General features: G+C 34.2%; 3 protein-coding genes across 5 annotated transcripts; 1 reads left to right on the top strand and 2 right to left on the bottom strand.

The window, feature by feature from the left end:
• Window positions 1–279: 279 nt before the first annotated feature.
• LOC126768526 (ribosome biogenesis protein BRX1 homolog) lies at window positions 280–2,059 on the bottom strand. The gene is made up of 5 exons (XM_050486700.1): window positions 1,830–2,059; window positions 1,473–1,749; window positions 1,038–1,321; window positions 630–867; window positions 280–510 (listed from the first exon to the last, which is right to left on the bottom strand). Exons 1-5 carry the CDS (start codon window positions 1,950–1,952, stop codon window positions 308–310), a joined length of 1,125 nt encoding a protein of 374 aa, XP_050342657.1. The 5' UTR covers window positions 1,953–2,059; the 3' UTR covers window positions 280–307.
• A 1,401-nt stretch (window positions 2,060–3,460) lies between these two features.
• On the top strand, window positions 3,461–9,895 carry LOC126768500 (uncharacterized). Its single transcript, XM_050486657.1, has 9 exons — window positions 3,461–3,677; window positions 4,079–4,226; window positions 4,595–4,792; window positions 5,116–5,309; window positions 6,116–6,284; window positions 6,711–6,840; window positions 7,724–7,880; window positions 8,466–8,628; window positions 9,343–9,895. The coding sequence occupies exons 1-9, from the start codon at window positions 3,579–3,581 to the stop codon at window positions 9,621–9,623; spliced, it is 1,539 nt and encodes a 512-aa protein (XP_050342614.1). The 5' UTR covers window positions 3,461–3,578; the 3' UTR covers window positions 9,624–9,895.
• Window positions 9,896–10,923: 1,028 nt separating this feature from the next.
• Window positions 10,924–16,064, bottom strand: LOC126768522 (polyadenylate-binding protein-interacting protein 1). 3 transcript variants are annotated; one of them, XM_050486693.1, is made up of 8 exons: window positions 15,763–16,064; window positions 15,220–15,440; window positions 14,786–14,938; window positions 14,175–14,393; window positions 13,448–13,552; window positions 12,948–13,149; window positions 12,276–12,405; window positions 10,924–12,100 (listed from the first exon to the last, which is right to left on the bottom strand). In XM_050486693.1, exons 1-8 carry the CDS (start codon window positions 15,875–15,877, stop codon window positions 12,001–12,003), a joined length of 1,245 nt encoding a protein of 414 aa, XP_050342650.1. In that variant the 5' UTR covers window positions 15,878–16,064; the 3' UTR covers window positions 10,924–12,000. The 3 variants fall into 3 exon arrangements, with proteins under 3 accessions (XP_050342650.1, XP_050342651.1, XP_050342652.1); XM_050486694.1 differs by having other exon boundaries at window positions 15,220–15,434; XM_050486695.1 differs by lacking the exon at window positions 15,763–16,064 and adding an exon at window positions 15,529–15,553.
• Between the last annotated feature and the right edge of the window lie 3,442 nt (window positions 16,065–19,506).

Raw genomic sequence — 19,506 nt, 5'->3', positions numbered from 1 at the left:
ACAAACATAATATAAACTATATTTAACTTAAAATTGTTATGTAGTTTTCCTGTAATTCTACCTCACAAAATCACTTCCATTATTTACAAGAGAAAATTATTAAGTTATCATGCTTAGACTTGCTTCTAATAATTCGTCATAAATATATTTAAAAAAAAAGTGTTCTATAACAATATTTAAGTAATTATAAAAAATAATGTTTTCCTGCTTTTGTTAAACATTTATTTATAATCTTGAAATTGTTTAAGCATGCTTTGGTATAAATAAAAAAGTGTGAAATTATGAATATGATTTTTATTATTTCAAATCATTTTTTTATAACCTTTTTCTTGATGAACTTTTTTCTTTTCTTTATTTGATCTGATATTGCCTTACTCTTCGCTTTAAGTTGCTTACGTCTTATGGTTTTATCAGACCTACTGGTAGTTAACCTCATACTAAATGCTGGTTTCTTTTGTGCTTCAATGTCACTCTCATCAGCCACTGAGTCATTTTCTTGTTTGATTTGTTCTGGAAGCAAAAATTTTAAATTCATTTTTATAAACATTTGCATTTGAGAATCAATAATATCAATATCAGATAGTTTATTAAATCTTAGTCAAAATTAAAAATTTAAACTTGTACAATACCTTCCATAAGAGCATCTTCAGCTTTCTTAATAGGATCACCTTTGAAGAAATCAGTTCCTTCTATATCAGGATAACCAGTTTCTGGTCTAGTAGCTTCATTCATTACTTTCTTCTCAATCCTTCTTTCGTATTTATTAGCAGCCTTCTTATTATATGCTTGCCTTAGTTTAGCGGGACTTACATACTTAGCATTTTCCCATAAAGTAGCTCCTCCAAATGATCCCGAAAATATTTTTACCTAGTTGATAAATAAAATTTATATTTTTCTATTATAATTAGTATAAAAAGAAAGCAAACATAATGCTGTCTTCTAAAGTGATTTACTATAGTTTGTGTCAAAACTTTTGTATTGTAAAATTACATTTTCAATCAATATCAAACCACATATAATGCTTAATTAGAACTTACTGGATTTAACACAAAGCGCGGGCCTATTTCAGCTAGAGCTCCATCTTCAGACAATATCTGGTAATTTCTAAACCAAATTCTATTATCCAAAATCATAAAAGTATAAACATGATCAAAGAATGGTTGACTTTTAGGGTGATGTTTTGGAACTCCGAATATTTGAATGAGTAGTTCTTTCAAGAGACTGAAATGAGGATCTTTAGTGAACTGTGGATCAAATGATAAGAGAGGTCTAGAACCTCTTAAACAGTTACCAGTCATTTTTAACTCGCCCATTGTGTAAACTAAAAAAAAAAGATAAGTTACATTTCAAAAGTTTAACCATATTATAGAAACTTTTAAAAGTGTTATAAATATTTCTTTTTACTATTAATCAAATTAAAAAATAAATATATAAACACTTTATTCAAATCAAGTAATAACAATAATACTTACTATTTTCGACTAAAAACTTGGCACTGGGTCCATTAGGGATATTAGAAAGCCATAGATATAAGTCTCTCATTTTTCTACCTTCAAATAGGATACATTTATTGCAGTTTTTCATTTCACTGATTTCATTCACTACATACAAATTTTTACTTCTCTCCATTTTGGACTCACTTTTATGATGAGGCATTAATTTTTTAAAATCCTCCATCAAATGCCGATGGCGATGGTTAATACCGCGTGCAGCAAAAACAAGTACCCTTTGTCTGTTGATCCATTTTACCTATAAAACATATTTTAGGCAATTAACTATAAGGACTAAGTTCAATAATATTGCTTACAAAAAATAAAAATAAAATATACCTGTCTAGGTGTAGGATCGTCGGACATACGAACAGGCGGTAAGATTACTTCATTTTCTTCTTTATTGTTTTCCTTTACTTGTTTATCTTGTTTCTTAATCTTCTTTGCCTTAATTTTCACCATTTTATATAATTTAGTGAATATTTAATTACTTCACACTTCTTAAAACCACGTGTTTACCACAAAAACAATTAAATTGTAGATTTGACAAATAAATGTCAAATGTCGACACTTGACAGCTTCAAGAATTGAGTCAATGAGAATACAAATTCGTAGAGTTGAGCACAAATTTAATGTGATTTATTCTGGATCCTGTAAAAATTAAAGGGTAGTGATCAATGATTTCAAAAAGTACAAACATATTAAACCCTTTTCTCTTTACTCGGTGGTAATTTGCACAAGCCCATCAGAGTTGGTACCAACCACTCATCACACGTTCTACTGTCAAATAGCAATACTAATGTGTTCCGGTTGGAATGGTGATTGAGCCAGTGGAACTAATATCACAAGTTACATAACATCTTAGAGGCATTGATGTGGGTGATGAATGGTTAATATTTCTTAGTATGTCAATATGTATTTGTGGTGGTGGCCCATATACCCATATCTACATTATAAAAAAAATCAGAAATTACAAGTATTTTTTTTTGCTTTATTTCTTGTACCGATACATTATAGTCTTTTCTTAGTAAGAACACAATTTATATAAGTAATTTACTGGTGGTAGGGTTTTGTGCAAACTCGTCTGGGTAGGTACTTAATGATGATCTCAGCTACATTACGTACTTTGATATTCTGTAAATTTTACAGTCAATATTATCATTATCTAATAATAGCTGGCTTAATTTTTACTCATCAGATATTCTACCGCAAAACAGCAGTACTTGATATTGTTGTATTCCGGTTTGAAGGGTGAGTGAGCCAGTGTAATTACAGGCACAAGGGACATAAAATCTTACTTCCCAAGGTTGGTGGCGCATTGGATATGTAAGCGATGGTTGACATTTCTTACAATGCCAATGTCTAAGGGCGTTGGTGACCACTTACCATCAGGTGGTCCATATGCTCGTCCGCCTTCCTATTCTATAAAAAAAAATGAAAAATGAGGTTCGATTATAATAAATAGCGCTAATCGTAAGCTTTAAACTAGTACTTTACGAAAACTGTAATAGTAAAAAAGTAAGCAATCGGTGAATAAATTATATAGTTGGAATTAATAATTATAAAAAAGATAATATTACACGGTATTGTTCAATTTGTTACATTTTTGCAGGTATTGTTATATTTTACCGCAATGAGCAAAGTTACGAAGAGCAATGGTAAAGTAGAAGGTTCGAATCCTAATTTTTTTTATCTGTCATACGCTCATACACTCCGTAATCTAGATTAATATGCTTACCTGTATTAACAAATCCAAAATCTCTTGTATCTTATTTTAAAAAATACCTGCTAATATTTATATTAGCAAATCAGATAAAATCCTTACTAATGTATATTAAACGGGTTTGGCAATTACCGCTGTACTAAGCAGGTATTTTAATGAGAGTTGATACCTACAGCGCATAGTAGACATATTATTTTATCGTATGTAAATTATACGTCAATGTAGCAGCTAAATGCGTTATGTGGCGTATAATTTAGTAGATAAACAAACGCGGATAAGAACGCTTGCGCAATAGTGTTTTAAAAATATCTACGTTATAGAAATATATTTCGCGTATGTCTATTTCATCGTAGTATTCTTTCATAATGATAAAATCAATACCATATCTTATTTCAAATTTAAATAAGGTTAATATTCTCTCTCAAGCAAAATACACAACAAGCGTCCTTCCACAATTTTCATCAGTAAGTTGTCTATACAATACAAATCTATGAGTATTTATTTGCATCAAATAGAGGAAATCATATAAATTGTTTTATTATAACATATAATATCTTTACAATTACAAAATATAACAATATTTATTGAAGATATTTGCTTTATCTCTTTGATAAAGTAAATTTCCTAATAAGTAAGGTCATATTAGGCAAAACAGTATTTTCCAATCCTAATTAAACCTAATTACCTACTTTAAATGATATAAATCCCTATACTAGTGATGAAGTATTTAACCTCAACTCATTTCCCATGTTATGTTATAGAAGTTTTTAAAATTACAACATATAACCATTTGTTTGGACTATATAGGCACGGATAATACGGCTGATAAAAAAAACACACACGTATAAGTGTAAATTGATTTTAGGAAAAATATACCGTGAAAAGGAAAAAATTTGGCATTTTAAAATCAGCAGATGTTGAATATTTTAAATCTGTTTTAAGTGAAGATCGGGTACTGACCGATGAATCAGATGTTCTTCCTTTTAATATCGATTGGATTAAAAATTGTAGAGGTTTGTATTACTTTCAAAACTGTTATTATTAATTCATACTCAAATTAAATAATAATATTAGTAACCTGAGGTTGAATGCTTGAAACCCTTTTTTGGGAGTCCCTTATAGTAGTAATTTTTGAGTATTTATTATTATTTTTGAGACTTTATTATTCATGTGTACAATCAAGAGAATAAACAAACAAATAAGTGACAATAAAGACGTAAATACGTGAATATTGATTTTATTCAGTCATTATGCAATCAATATACATAAGCACTTGAGTCTAGGTATACATACTTGAAAGTATACTTATAAATACATGATATTATTAAATACATTTTATTTCCATTAATATATGAAAAATGTAAAACATTTTATGGCACAGGGCAATCGAAAATAGTTTTGAAACCTAAAACAACAGATGAAGTGTCTCGGATCCTATCGTATTGCAACAACAAACGTTTAGCAGTATGCCCTCAAGGCGGCAACACCGGACTGGTCGGGGGTTCAGTTCCAGTTTTCGACGAGATTGTCATAAACCTTGCCTATATGAACAATATTATCAGCTTAGATGATATATCAGGTAAGTTTAATAATAATTATATTTTGTAATACCCAAACTAAATTCATATTGGTATATAGATTGACGTAACACCTCGTAAAAACAAGCTTACCTCTCCAGTTAAAGTTTCTTAAAGTTGAAATTTCCACAACGACATTTTTAGCTTAAGTTATAAAATAAACCTATGTTCCAAATTTCAGCTTCGTAATTTCGAATGTGCGTTGATCGTCAATTAGAACAAATAATTCTATAAGTATAGATAGATGCGTGATGAAAAGGAATCTCACATAAACTTTATATACCAACATGAATATTCCTAGTTTAATAATATTTTATTTTAACAGGTGCCTTAGTATGTGAAGCGGGGTGTATTTTAGAAAATCTAGATGACTATGTTCGCGATCACAACCTTATTATGCCGTTGGATCTCGGCGCTAAAGGCTCGTGTCATATCGGTGGGAACATCAGCACCAATGCGGGAGGCCTGAGACTACTCAGATATGGCAATTTGCACGGGTCAGTTTTAGGGATCGAAGCTGTAAGTGTTTTTATTTATCTATAATACGAGTACCTTCATTTGTCACGAAGTTGTTGTGTTTTCAAAGCTTTTTTCACATCGGCAAGCTATATCGATAAGGTACTAACAATTCTGAAGCTGGCAAAGATTTCTATAATTACATACAATCCGCCTAGCGATGTAAAAGTCGCAGGTACGATACTGACGTCCGACGTCTGACCCCTTGGGCTATTGTCATCCCCCACTCCTAACACTTAATTGGAGAGGTACATAGGAATATTAATAATTCCTTAAAAACCGGGCCTTGATATTATGCTTTTTTTATACTTAGATTATATTGTGTCAATACATAATATTTATATATAATTTTATGAGGGTACCTGTTAGAAAGAAAATCAATAACATTAAGAATTAATCGCCATAAAATTTTTGAATTAGATACTATTCTATACATGAAAAATGCCTAATATTATAAATATAATTATAATATATCGTTTTAATATATCCTACATTCAATTGTTTTCATACTGCAGAATAAAGAATTTTTACTGCAAAATAAATTGCCAACATTCTTATCCATCATTTTCAAAGATTGCGTTACAAGTTATTGTTAGTTAAATAAATAGGTAAAATAATTATTGAAATCATTTGAAAATGTATCATATTACATCTTTTTTATACATCTGATGTATAAATAACGTGTAATATGATACATTTTTAAACATCTTTGAATAACCTTCCATTACTTTGTAGTAATAACAAACACAAGTTGAAGAAACAAAAAAAGTACTTTTTCCGTATCTCAGTTATGAGTGAAATAATTACAGGTGAAAGCAGATGGCACTGTTGTGGATTGTCTACGAACTCTTAAGAAGGACAACACGGGGTACCACTTAAAACACCTATTCATAGGTTCCGAAGGCACATTGGGAGTTGTTACTAAAGTCGCTATTCACTGTCCCGCCCTACCCAAGGCCGTGTCTCTTGGTTTCTTCCGTAGGCAATTCTGTTTATTAAGGGTCACAATTATTTTATATTTAAAGGTATAAAAAGGGAAATAAGTTTTTGAAATTAAGGATAAAGATTTCCATAGCAGTACTTTACCTAAGTTTACTTTACCTTTACCAGAGATGGGCTTATAAGGTTCAAATATATTTTTAACCCATTCGGGGACACTAACGATAAGATAATATTAAAATTTATTTATTCTCCGTAATAAAAGATATAATTTTTTAATTATGCTATACAATGTTTCTTTTAATTCAAGTTTGTTTTAATTCAAATTCAAACGGTTTTAGACGCAGAATTTCGGAATATTGCATATCATCTTTAAAGTTTTAAGCATGTAACATAACCGCAAATATTAGTTTAACATTAATTATGCGTAATTACCTGTATATTACATGATTATAACTATTGCAGGTGTAAAGAATTTTGAAAATCTTCTTAAACTATACAAAAGTGCCAAGTCGTCTTTGGGAGAAATACTTTCAGCGTTCGAAATGGCGGACAATAGTTCAATTAGCTTAACTATTAAAAATTTCAAACTTTCGTAAGTATCATCGTGTATTATTATTTAAATGCATATAATTTTATCAGCTTCTTATGTGAAGTGTTTGCGTTGTTTCTATATATAATCAGTTATATAACAACCTTATCGGTTTTTGCCTTTGTTACATATTATTTATTATGTATTTAATTCACCGTTTTATCTTGGATCTTTACTTATTTAACGAATAGATATTTTCTTTCAATAAATATAATATTAAAAAGCAAGTAGTAGTACCTATATGTAAAAACCAACCTACTCAATATTAAAATAATGGTTGTCTATGAATTTAGTAATAGTTGTGATTAATTATCACGTATCAGTAAATAACATTTCGACGAGCCGGTTGGCGTTGTTGGTAGTAAAATTTAAAACAGTAGTGGGCATTCCATTCTCTTATATAATTATGAAAAATATACTAAAACATTGGCGTAAACTTATATTTATATATAGTTATGAATTTTCATTTGAATCGTCAAGATTTTTTTAAGACAAACCTACAGCCAGCATTATCAACAAAAGTGTTAAATGTAAATATAAGAAGAGATGTAAATATTCAAATCAGGAGAGGCATCACTTAGTTTACAATTTTAGTTTTAGTGGAAGAACGAGACGTGAAAAAGTCAACATCTAAATTGTCAGCCATTTGTATTAACACGTGCGAACTAAGTAACAGCAAAACATCGCAATGCACCGTACACAAAACCGTGCTGCGGCAGACATAGGTCTTTTAAAAATAATACCTTTTTTTCTTTAACCGAAATCAATAAGACAAAAATCAGACACCATCATAACCGTCACGATTTAATCAAATATATATTCCATTTAAGAGTCCATATAATTTATTCATTTTTTGGAGAAAAGCTTACATTAACATTATTTATAGAAACCCAATAGGTGACTACCCGTTCTATGTGCTGATAGAGACGCACGGCAGTGACGAGACCCATGATAATGAGAAGCTGACCCGATTCCTCTCCCAAGAGATGGAGAGTGGACTAATATTGGACGGGACTGTCACCTCCGAGCCTGCTAAAATTAAGGTATCCATTATTAAAACATGAGTCGACATTATACTTGAGTAATGTTTACTATTAATAATACTAATTTTTGATTGGTTTTGTGCAAGCTAGTATGTGTACAGACTATTCTAAACGAAAAAAGTGTAAAGATAAATAATACTTGGATATTAGTATTCTTAACTATTTATATTTACTTTCATTTACCTACTATCTCAATAGTTTCGGTAACAAATTCGCCGATTCGTGTATACATGATGAGATTATGATTATTCAATTTAATTCTATGTCTCGACCAATGATATCGCGTCAATTTAATGTCAAAAGTTGTTTATTTATCTTGACTCATCGTGTGATTGGAATCGTCTGTAGATAGCGTTATTACTTATTTAAGGAGGTAGTGACCAGTTAAAATAAATAAAAGACGAGCAAATGGGCTACCTAAAGTTAAGTGCTCACTTCCTTCTTCCTCCACCAATAGACACTGAAGACGGCCAAGTGTGCGACATTCATATGACGTCTTTAGAATACTATTTCGCCTACAGGGCGCAGTTCTGTGATGTCCCTTATACCCTCCTATTATTAATTCAGAAAAAAATATATACTTAGAATATCTGGCACATCCGGGAGAGTATAGCGGGTGCGGCTTTAGTGGACGGCTACGTATTTAAATACGACGTGTCGCTCCCGTTGCGCAGCTACTACGACCTCGTGCTCACGCTGCGGTCTCGTGTCGGCAACCGCGCGCTCGTCTACGGATACGGACACGTCGGTGCGTACCAACACATCTGTATTTGTATGCTTCGTTCAATTTCTTGATTTGGTCAATCACGAAATTCGGGCATCGAGATGGCCCAGTGGTAAGAACGCGTGAATCTTAACCGATGATCGTGGGTTCAAGCCCGGGCAAGCACCACTGAATTTTTATGTGCTTAATTTGTAATTATAATTCACCTCGTGCTTTACGGTGAAGGAAAACATCGTGAGGAAATCCGCATGTGTCAAATTTCATTGAAATTCTGCCACATGTGTATTCCACCAACCCGCATTGGAGCAGCGTAGTGAAATAAACTCCAAACCTTCTCCTCAAAAACAGGAGAGGAGGCCTTTAGCCCAGCAGTGGGACATTCACAGGCTGTTATGGTTCAATTTCGATAGTACTTAATTATTTTGTAGTACTGAATTAATATCACTTAAGCTCTCTAAACTGACATATTGTGACATATTTGGAGGTAAAGAAAAACTTAATTTAGGTGTGTAATGTATGAACAAAAATTCAAAATGTAAACAAATTCGGTTTAGTTGTATCATTTTCGACCCGTACGTGGAACGTAACTCGACGTTTATGTGAAGAAAAATTGAAATGTATCGAACTTCTTGGACGTGATAAGCATTTTGCACAGCAACTATCATTTTCAATGTAAACAATTTTAAGCGACATGTTATCGTTTACATAATATGAATAAATAATAAATGTTGTTGACAGGCGACGGTAACATTCACATAAACGTGAGTGCGTCGGAATACAGTAAAGAGTTATACGCGATATTGGAGCCATTTATCTACGAAGAGGTCGCGAAGGTCGGAGGATCGATTAGTGCGGAACATGGTGTTGGATTTAGAAAGCCACAGTTCATACATTACAGCAAAGACAAGACGGCGTTACAGCTCATGAGAGATCTGAAACAATCTATGGATCCCAATGGAATACTTAACCCTTACAAAGTCTTACCAGACGTACCTGATATTGAGAAAGATTGGTCTTAGAGATAATATTTTTATTTTTATAATAATTTATATTTAGCATCCAACTTTGGGAGCCTAATTTTTTATTACGAATTGTTGAAAAAAAATATGATAAAAATTTAAATAAAACACGAATATATTTAAATGACTTTTATTAAAATATCCATTTATTCTTATAACATTCATAATATCACTGCAAAAAAATACAATGGAATATTATAAACATACGCCTAATTGCTTCAAATAAATAAAACCGATATTGCATAAACACATTCAAAAATTCTTTTATTATGTTATGATGGGAATAATAATAATAATAACACAAAAATATTACTACTCATATGAGTTCTCAGTAATTATTAGGATTCACTGCGCTCATGACACGACCACACTCTCCCAAACATTATCATACACGCATTATTATGCAATGACAACAAATAAATGTAACAATTTGGCATAATGTTGACCTCCACAACAAAATATTGTCATCATTTAATGAATCTTAATGATATTAAAAAAAAGCTCTATCACATGCTTCTAATGTAAACCGTGACAAGTAAACTAAAAGACAAAAAACATTTTCGTTTTAATTTTTTTTTTTCAATTGACTAAATTCCATCAGTTCTGAGTATTATTAAATTATTTGAAAAATCAAATAATATATCATTAACATAAAAATGCATGTGTATGTTTACCGGAATGTTTTTCTTGCCACGAAATAGTGCAGAACATATTAAAAAATAATAAAAGAAATACCGATTTTAAATTTAACCGTTTGGTAAAAGGATTTGTGCTGTTACAAATAAAAATGTCATTTGTGATATAAATATAGTCTACGTGTTAAGAGGAAGATATTCGATATTAAGATTGAATATGGCATTTATTGTCGTTAATTAGACAAAATAAATGGAAAAGTAATGAGATCACTAAACATTTTTAACATTTTAGACAAAATGTAAACAAGAATAAAGTAGATAAAACATGCTTATTTCTATCAGAAGAGGTGGGTACTACATATGTTATTATATATAAGACGGATTATGAGAGTAATAATAGTATTATTAAAAATCTTTAAACGTGAACCTAACACATCAAAAACAAACCAACGCCTTTTTATGATCAAGTTGTAAAAAATTTCATCAAAATCAAAGAAATACACCTTAATATTACATCATTTAAATTACATTGTAAATGTATTAGCTTATTCCGAATAACTGCATCGCGATCATATGTAAGGCCTTTTCTATTGCGTTTTGTGATAACAGCACCACTTTCGTATATAATTATTATGGAAGAATTCATTGTGTAACATAATTTATACTTTTACTTTTTATGCCATACTCATTCGAATAACTAACGTTTTTTAAACTACAAGTTTCACTGACTTTTTTTATTAAATTGTAAGACTAAATAGACAATAATTAATAATAAAAAAAAAGATCATCGACAATTTTGACACCTAAAGCCACATTTACACATGCGCGCAAGTGACGTAGACGTCTTTTGTCACACGTTTAAATGATTGGAAATGAAAAGTACGTGAATATGCTAACGGTCGCTTGTATTTGTCCAACTTTTCATCAAGAAGCGCATGTGTGAATGCGGTATGAATTATATTTTACATCTTAAATTTAAAAAGGCTTGATTATTTTGAACTTGCTCATAGTCAAATTAGGTGTCAAAATAAACGACCTTTGCGGTTTTGTATATTTAAAAAAACTCGGTATAGATAAAAACGATTTGCCAATTCTACTTTACTACCGATTGAGTTTTCAAAATTAATTAAAGAAATTTTGGTTGCCTACTTGTTTACATTTAGTCTATAATAATTATGTACTGTTACTGCATGCTCGATTAAAATAGTAATATTAAACATATGTTAATTAAAAACTAGTCATTAGTCACGTCACGTCGTAAAGCAAGCAAGTTTCCAGAGTCACAGACCAAATTGTGTATTAGATACTTCATAAAAAAAAAAGAAATGTACATTATATGTTATAAAGCATTATTTATGCGTACTATGTATGAGCTTTCGAGCTATAACATTCAATACTCGAGGAGCTTTTCAAGAGTATCTAGATATAATTCTTTTAAAATATGAATAATTCATTGGGATATAACCATACATGTGTAAACTTACATTACATTTTTTTTAAATTTATTATTGCTCGATCCATGGCATGAGTATACTATTGGTTTATGTAGAAAAGGCAACATATTTTAATACTTTATGTACCTTATGTTTATGCATATTATTTATAAATTGATTATAAGCATTCACCGAAACTCTTTTTATTGTTTTATAAAGTTTTATTCTTTTTTTTTACTTTTCACAATTGTCCTAATATAAAGACGCAATCTGGTCTGTTCCGGACGTGTCGTACGGGGAGAGATGCGGTTATCGTTTGATCTGATTGGAAATCTTGAGGAATTCCAAGTATGCATCCTGCATCTCTAGGTCCATACCCGTGTCCCAGGCCTCGTTCTCCAACTCCTCACTAAAGCCAATTTCAGATATAAGAAAAAAAAAAAAACTTGTATTTAGACTATACTTTTGGAAAATACCCTTCCAAAAAAAAGTTTAATTGCTGATAAGCTACCATTTCAAAACATTATTTAATAATAAATATCGATAAATTTACACTCATAAATACATTTAAAACCAGAACTCACAGAATGTCGTCATCGAGCGAAGCAGGTTTGTTCGGCAAGTTACTTTGGAGGAAGTTGCACTCTTCCGTTGTCAGCGACTGCCCGTCGGCTAAGTACCCGCCTGCCAACCCGTCCGTTTCAGAGTTTGTTTCTACAGGCCGAAAAGTTAACATCGAAAAAGTAATAAAAAAAGATACCGATTCTGGATATAGCTTTATTAAATAATTAGGTTAATAGGAGGAACAACTAAGTTTTCGTATCTTATATATTTTTTATTAATCGGTAGACCAGAAGCATTGTTTACATGTACTATGGAAGTGATCCCTCAGTTTCGTTATAATCTGCTCTATATTTTCAAAGACATCGGATAAATAATTATTTTTCTCATTAAGAAATTCTGTATTTATGTAAAATGTTTGGAAATATTACCAGACGGAATTTGTAAGGAATTTATTCTCGATAACTTGTCTAATAATTTCAAAATACATTAAAAGCAATCAAAACAGTATATTGAAAATATGGCTTCCTTTAACCTTGAATATCTAAACACTTGCGTATACGAAGATTCTATGAGACACGAGGTAACTAAACATAGATATTGACTATCGAATGAGGACTTATACAAGTTTATAGTTTAATATTTCACCGCCGGGAGCTTATATTTGTTTGTGCGGTGCGGGTGTGTGTGCGTACGTGCAGGTGCGGGCGCGGGCGGGGGGCGGCGGGTGTCGGCGGGCACGCGGCGCTCGTCGGGCTCGGGCTCGGCCAGACCCCAGCGCGCCGTGCGCAGCTCCAGCACGCGCTGCACGCATGCCAACTGCGATCGGTACTTGAGCCTCTCGAACGCCGCTTGCATGCTCGTCGGGCAGTCCGCGTCCAACGCGATACCGGACAGCTGAGCAATTATTATTATTTGAGCAATTTATAAAGAGCCAGCTTGCACTAATATATTGTGATTCCAAGTGAGTGATGAAATTATAATATTTTAAATGAATAGAACATTTTCATTGTATAAATTTAATTTCATAATTTCTGTACATGACAATATATTTTATACTTATTATGGGAATCATTAATAGAGAAGTCATAAAAACAAATGTATACCCTGAAACTTACATAAAATATTATGTTTGAAGAAATATGTAACTATATTTAAATAAAAACAAGTACATATATATATGGCTTTTACTCACTTTTAACAACTGGCAGACTGCTTTTATATTGACTTCTTTATCTGTGTCAAGCAGGTGTAACAATACTTTACAAAGACTTTCTCCCAATGACCTTATTCTTCCTCTCTGTAAGATTTATCAGAATAAAAATTGTCAAAAATATTTGGATGTGCCAAGAACAATTTAATAGATATATTTTTTTAATAACATGCTGGATTATAATTTTTATATAAAATAATTTTAATAATATAGATAAAACGACAAATAAATTTGAATACAATGTTGCCTGCATAATCAACAAATTGTATGACTTATGACATGTGTTATTTAAACATGTGAAATAAGTTGACTATATGTCACAAAATTATTTATTCATGTTCTTTGACAATAGAATGTAATGTTTTAATTATAAATAATTTTCTTCATTTCAACACATTGTCATACCTCTTGATTTCTATTTAGACCATTCTGAGATCTGTAGTTGTATTTTGGCTTGTGGGTAAAGGTTAATAATTATATTATTTTTGTTGCCTAATGAGCAACTGATTTTTCTATGACAGAAATTTAATTTATAAGAACTCTAATACAAAGGACAGAAATTCATACTCTGAACAGATAAACATTTTTCTACAAATAATAAATAAACTAAGTCACATACACTTAAATAAAATTAATCATGAAACAGTATTTAATAAATATATTACTGTCCAACTAGGTCAGTGACATTTTTAATGAATATAATTGCTACCTGATTGTCTTCAAGTTGTGTGTATATTTCAGCTAAAAACATCGCAAAACCGCGCATATTCTCCTCAGATGTTTCAACACCACTTATAATTTTGTTCTCTTCAGCCGAGCAACGTTCGAGTAGACATGCACGGAAAGTGGAATCTTCTTGAGGTACCACTGAATCATACATGGAGCACAGACGAGCTCCGTTGTAACGGAAATTTGCTTCAGCAATTGACTGTAAGATATAAAAGCTTATTATAGACACATTGATAAGAAATTATAACTGAGGTATATATTATACTCTAATTGTGTTAAAAAAAAGCAGCAAAGCATTTTCTTTAACAAACATCTGCCATATCTTTCTACATAAATTTCTTATACAAGATTGTTAGTGTTGTTTCATAGTCTTAACCTAAAACACAATTACACTATATTTAAAACAACCCCTATACCCTTATAAAAATGACTTTTTTATGTAATTAAATAGAATAAATATGTATTTTATAATTTCTTATAAACATAACTTTTTCATAAGATTCTGATGTAGTTACGTAGGTTGAACCAGTTAAAACAAACACTATCATAGATACTAACTATACTTATTCAGTTTAATTAGCATAGACTTACCTGATTAACAATAGCTTCAACAAGAGGTCGAGTGTAGTCCACATCATTTAGTGTTAAAATAAACGAATCGACAAGTGGTCCACATAAAGTGTCAAATTTGCCAGGGTCAACTGTTATCTCACACATGACTGTAATCAGGCTGGCTATATTACCCTGTAAATAAATTGCAAAAAATATCCATTTATACAAAGAAACATTTTTAAAAATTCATAAAACAACCATGATTATGGTTATTTGACGGTTAAGCAAGTAAAATAGTAAAAACTTACTTTAACTTATATGATTTTTTTAAGCGGAGACTATTACTTATAGGTTATTAAAAATAAATATTGAGAGTTAATTAACATATATCAATTTTAAAAAAGAATGTATATAAAAATTAAGAAAATTATTATTTTATTATAATCAAATAAAATTGAGATAGATATACTCACCCGCAAATCAATATTTTCAGTTTCTTCGATTGAATTTGACAACTCATACAAATTATAAGTGTCCAGTTCTTGTGCTTGTCGAATTCTATCTTGGGGGGAGGAAAACCGCTGCACTCTATAGGGCTCAGGTGGATATGCTACTGGAGCTTGACGAACATAGTTGGGTGGATACCATTCCTTAGCTTCTGCTGACAGTTTCGACTTGAGAGGTTCAGCTGTTGCTAAAAAATTAAATTTATTATCATTTTCGTATTTTATATTTTAAATTAATTCCATAAAAAGTTTAGTACATAACAAATATTTCAATACCAGTAACCATTCTCTCAGATTTAAATTAAGGATAATTTACACTACTTCGTTTAGTAGCAGGACCGGTTGCTTTATGTCAAACTACGCCGACGTCACCATAAATGAAAATTCTTACAACTTTCACCTGAGTTATATATATGTCGATGTAATATACTTAAAAACGATTAGTGACACTGATCAGTATATATTTACGTTACAAAAGTAACACGTATAATTATAAATAAAGAATTTTACATTTGGTTTCTTCATTTAAGTGCTTGGGCTGACGGAGCTCTCGAGCCGTCTTTTCGGGTTGATGCCAACAACCACGGCCTCTACCTCTAGATCCTCCAACCTCCCCGTTATTCATTTCAAGAAATATCAGCGATATTGATACACAATAAAAGCAGTATGTTGACAAATTTTTGAACAAATTCCATACACCGAAACAAAAAGCACTTTAAATTAGTTTGCTAATCTCGCTCGTTGATTTCGACACGTAAACAAAGGCAAATACTTCAACAACGTTTCACGACACTACCTCCATGTTTTATTTGAGCGAGTGAGACAAAATCAAATCACAGAATGGAAAATTGTATTGGATGCGTTCCTAAATATTTAATTTAATATACAAAAATAGTCAAACGGTATAACCACATAGTCATATTGTGATTATTTTATGTAGTGGCCTTTAAAAACTAAATATATTGAATAGGGCTTTAAAAAAAAAAGGCAAATGCCTATTTCCTAGTTCTAGTATTAAGATACTAAATAGGACATCGCGATAATGCATTCTCATACATGATACGTTATTTATTTGATATTTCTTTTTTTTGCATCAATCAATCAATCAACAGCCAATCGTTGTCCACTGCTGAACACAGGCCTCTCCCAAGGTGCGCCAAAGCTCCCTGTCCTCCGCCTTCCGCATCCAGTTGGTGCCCGCCACCTTCTTAAGGTCGTCGGTCCACCTGGCTGGGGGGCGCCCTACGCTGCGCTTGCCGATTCGCGGTCTCCACTCTAGGACTCGTCTGCTCCAACGGCCATCGGTCCTACGACATACGTGACCAGCCCACTGCCACTTCAGCCTGCTAATTTTGCAAGCTATGTCGGTGACTCCGGTTCTTTTCCGGATAATCTCATTTCTGATCTTATCCTTCAAAGATACTCCGAGCATAGCTCGCTCCATAGCACGCTGAGCGACTTTGAATTTGTGGATTGTCCCGCAGTTAGTGTCCACGTTTCGGCACCGTATGTCATGGCAGGTAAGACGCATTGGTTGAAGACTTTCGTCTTCAAACATTGCGGTATAGACGACTTGAGGACTTGACGAAGGTTGCCAAATGCTGCCCATCCCGAGCGAATTCTTCGATCGGCTTCCTTCTGTATTATCTGTCCTAGGTAGGTATATTCACTAACACCTTCGAGAGGTTTCCCCTCGACGTATATCGGTCCCGGCACGACATGCCTATTGAACATGACCTTGGTCTTGTCCAAGTTTATACCGAGACCGACACACCGGGAAGACTCGCCTAGGCTACGCAGCATTTCGGTGAGTTGTTCCAGCGACACTGCTATGATGACGATATCGTCGGCAAATCGAAGGTGTGAGATGTACTCGCCGTTTACATGGACTCCATACCCAGTCCAATCCAGCGTCTTGAAAACGTCTTCCAACGCGTTGGTGAACAGTTTCGGGGATATTACATCGCCCTGTCTCACCCCTCTGCGCAGTTGGATCGCCTTCGTCTTACAGTTCTGGATGTGGACAGTCATTGTAGCGGCGTTGTACAGACATCTCAGTACCTCGATATATCTCCAATCGATATAACATCTCTGCAATGAGTCGAGCACTGCCCAGGTTTCGATGGAGTCGAAGGCTTTCTCGTAGTCCACAAATGCCATACACAGCAGCTGATTGTAGTCTTCGGTCTTCTGCACAATCTGCCGAACAGTATGGATGTGGTCCACGGTGCTGTAGCCTGATCGAAAGCCGGCTTGCTCTGGGGGCTGGAACTCGTCAAGTCATCTGGCAAGACGGTTCGTGACAACTCTTGAGAACAGCTTATACAAGTGACTCAGGAGGGAGATTGGTCTGTAGTTTTTCAAAACTGTTTTATCACCTTTCTTGAAAAACAGTACCACCTCACTCCGGGGTGTTTCCGGGGTCTTGCCATGTTGGATGATGGAATTATAGAGGCTTGCTAGCTCTTTCAGGACCGGAGTCCCGCCTGCCTTAAGCAACTCTGTTGTGATTCCGTCATCTCCCGGAGCTTTGTTGTTTTTAAGCTGTTCTAGAGCCGCCCTAATCTCGCCTTGGTCGACGACCGTCAGCTCCTCGGAGTAATGGCGCGTAAGAGGGGCGCGCTGGTCATCAATACTGATTCCCACGGGTTTATCCGATCTTGAAGAGAACAACTGCCCATAAAACCTCTCTACTTCTCCGACAATCTCAGGCCTAGAGGTAACGACCCCACCATTTTCAGTTTTAAGTTTTGTCAGACGCGGCCTCCCAAACTTGCGAGCGAACACTTTCGATCCCCGATTTTGCTCAATCGCAGCCTTGATGGCACGGGTATTGGAGCGTCGGAGATCGCGTCGCGTCAGCGTTTTTATTGTTCGATTTAAGGCCTTATCTGACAAAAACGATGGTAGTTCTCGTCGTTTTCTCATGAGCTCGAGTGTCTCAGCAGAGAGTTTTGGTGCGTTGTCTCTTCTCTGTGGCGGAAAACACTTGCGGGATGTGTTTTGCAGTATTTTGACCAGTGTGTCGGTTTTCTCATCAATGCTGCTTACGGTTTCCAACGCAGTGAATTGATTTTGAAGTTTCATTTGGAACTTTTCGGAGCCTTGAGCAGCTTGGAGCATGGTAGGTTGGAGAGTAGACCTCATCATTCTCGATCTTTCGGCTTTTAAGTCGATATTTAGAGTGCCTCGAACCAAGCGGTGATCATTTCCGGTATTAAACCTGTTGATCACTGAAACATCTCTAAATATGTGCCTTTTATTCGAAACGATAAAGTCTATCTCGTTCCTTGTCACGTTATCGGGGCTTCGCCAGGTCCACCTTCTCTGGGGCTTCTTTTGAAAGAAAGAATTCATCAAAAAGATCCCCTGCGCTTCGAGAAAGTTTGCCAGCATTTGTCCCCTGTGATTTCTGCAGCCCAAGCCGTAAGGTCCGACTTTCGATTCACCGCTATCTTGTACTCCCACTTTAGCATTAAAGTCTCCCATAACAACATTGTAGTGAGCCTTCGAGGTGTCGTTGAGGGCCTTTGCGATGTCCTCGTACATCGCTTCGACCACATCATCAGAGTATGTCGAAGTTGGCGCATATACCTGTACGACCTTCAGGGAGTACCTGTCGGAAAGTTTTAGGACAAGGTACGCTACCCGGTTCGACACACTACTGATTTCCACAATGCTGCTAATGAGATCCTTTTTGACTAGAAACCCGACACCACCCTGGGAGAGGTTATCACCTTCGCGGAAGTAGAGTAAGTTACCGGACTCTAGACTTATCGTGTCCTCCCCCTGTCTTCGGACTTCAGATAACCCCAGTATATACCAGTTTATATGACTTAACTCTTACTTCTAATTCGGCGAGGTGATGGTCCAGCCTCATCGAGCGTCCATTGTACGTTGCCATGTGCAATGGTTTTATACGGTAGCCTGCCGTGAACCGGTGATTCTTAGCACCCCCTGCCCTGCCGATACCGCGACCGCAACCTTGGTCGGGCCTAGCGGGCTTGCCGGTAACTGGGGGCCTTTTTTTTGGGCGCATCTGCCATTAAGGAGGGTTTGCCCATACTCGCCGCGCTGGGCAGGCGTGTTGGCAAGCGCAGTAGGGGGTAAGATATTTATGGGGGGGGGACGCTGCTGCCCATCCCCCCTTTTCCCCGTCCCTCAGTCGCCTCTTACGACACCCACGGAATGAGATTGGGGGAGTACTATTCTAAGCCGGTACTCCACGGCATATCTTTTTTTGCATAGTAACTA

The sequence above is a fragment of the Nymphalis io genome, chromosome 5 (genome assembly GCF_905147045.1).
Source record: "Nymphalis io chromosome 5, ilAglIoxx1.1, whole genome shotgun sequence".
In the NCBI taxonomy this organism is placed as follows: Eukaryota; Metazoa; Arthropoda; class Insecta; order Lepidoptera; family Nymphalidae; genus Nymphalis; species Nymphalis io.
This window is presented reverse-complemented; position numbering and strand designations above follow the sequence as displayed.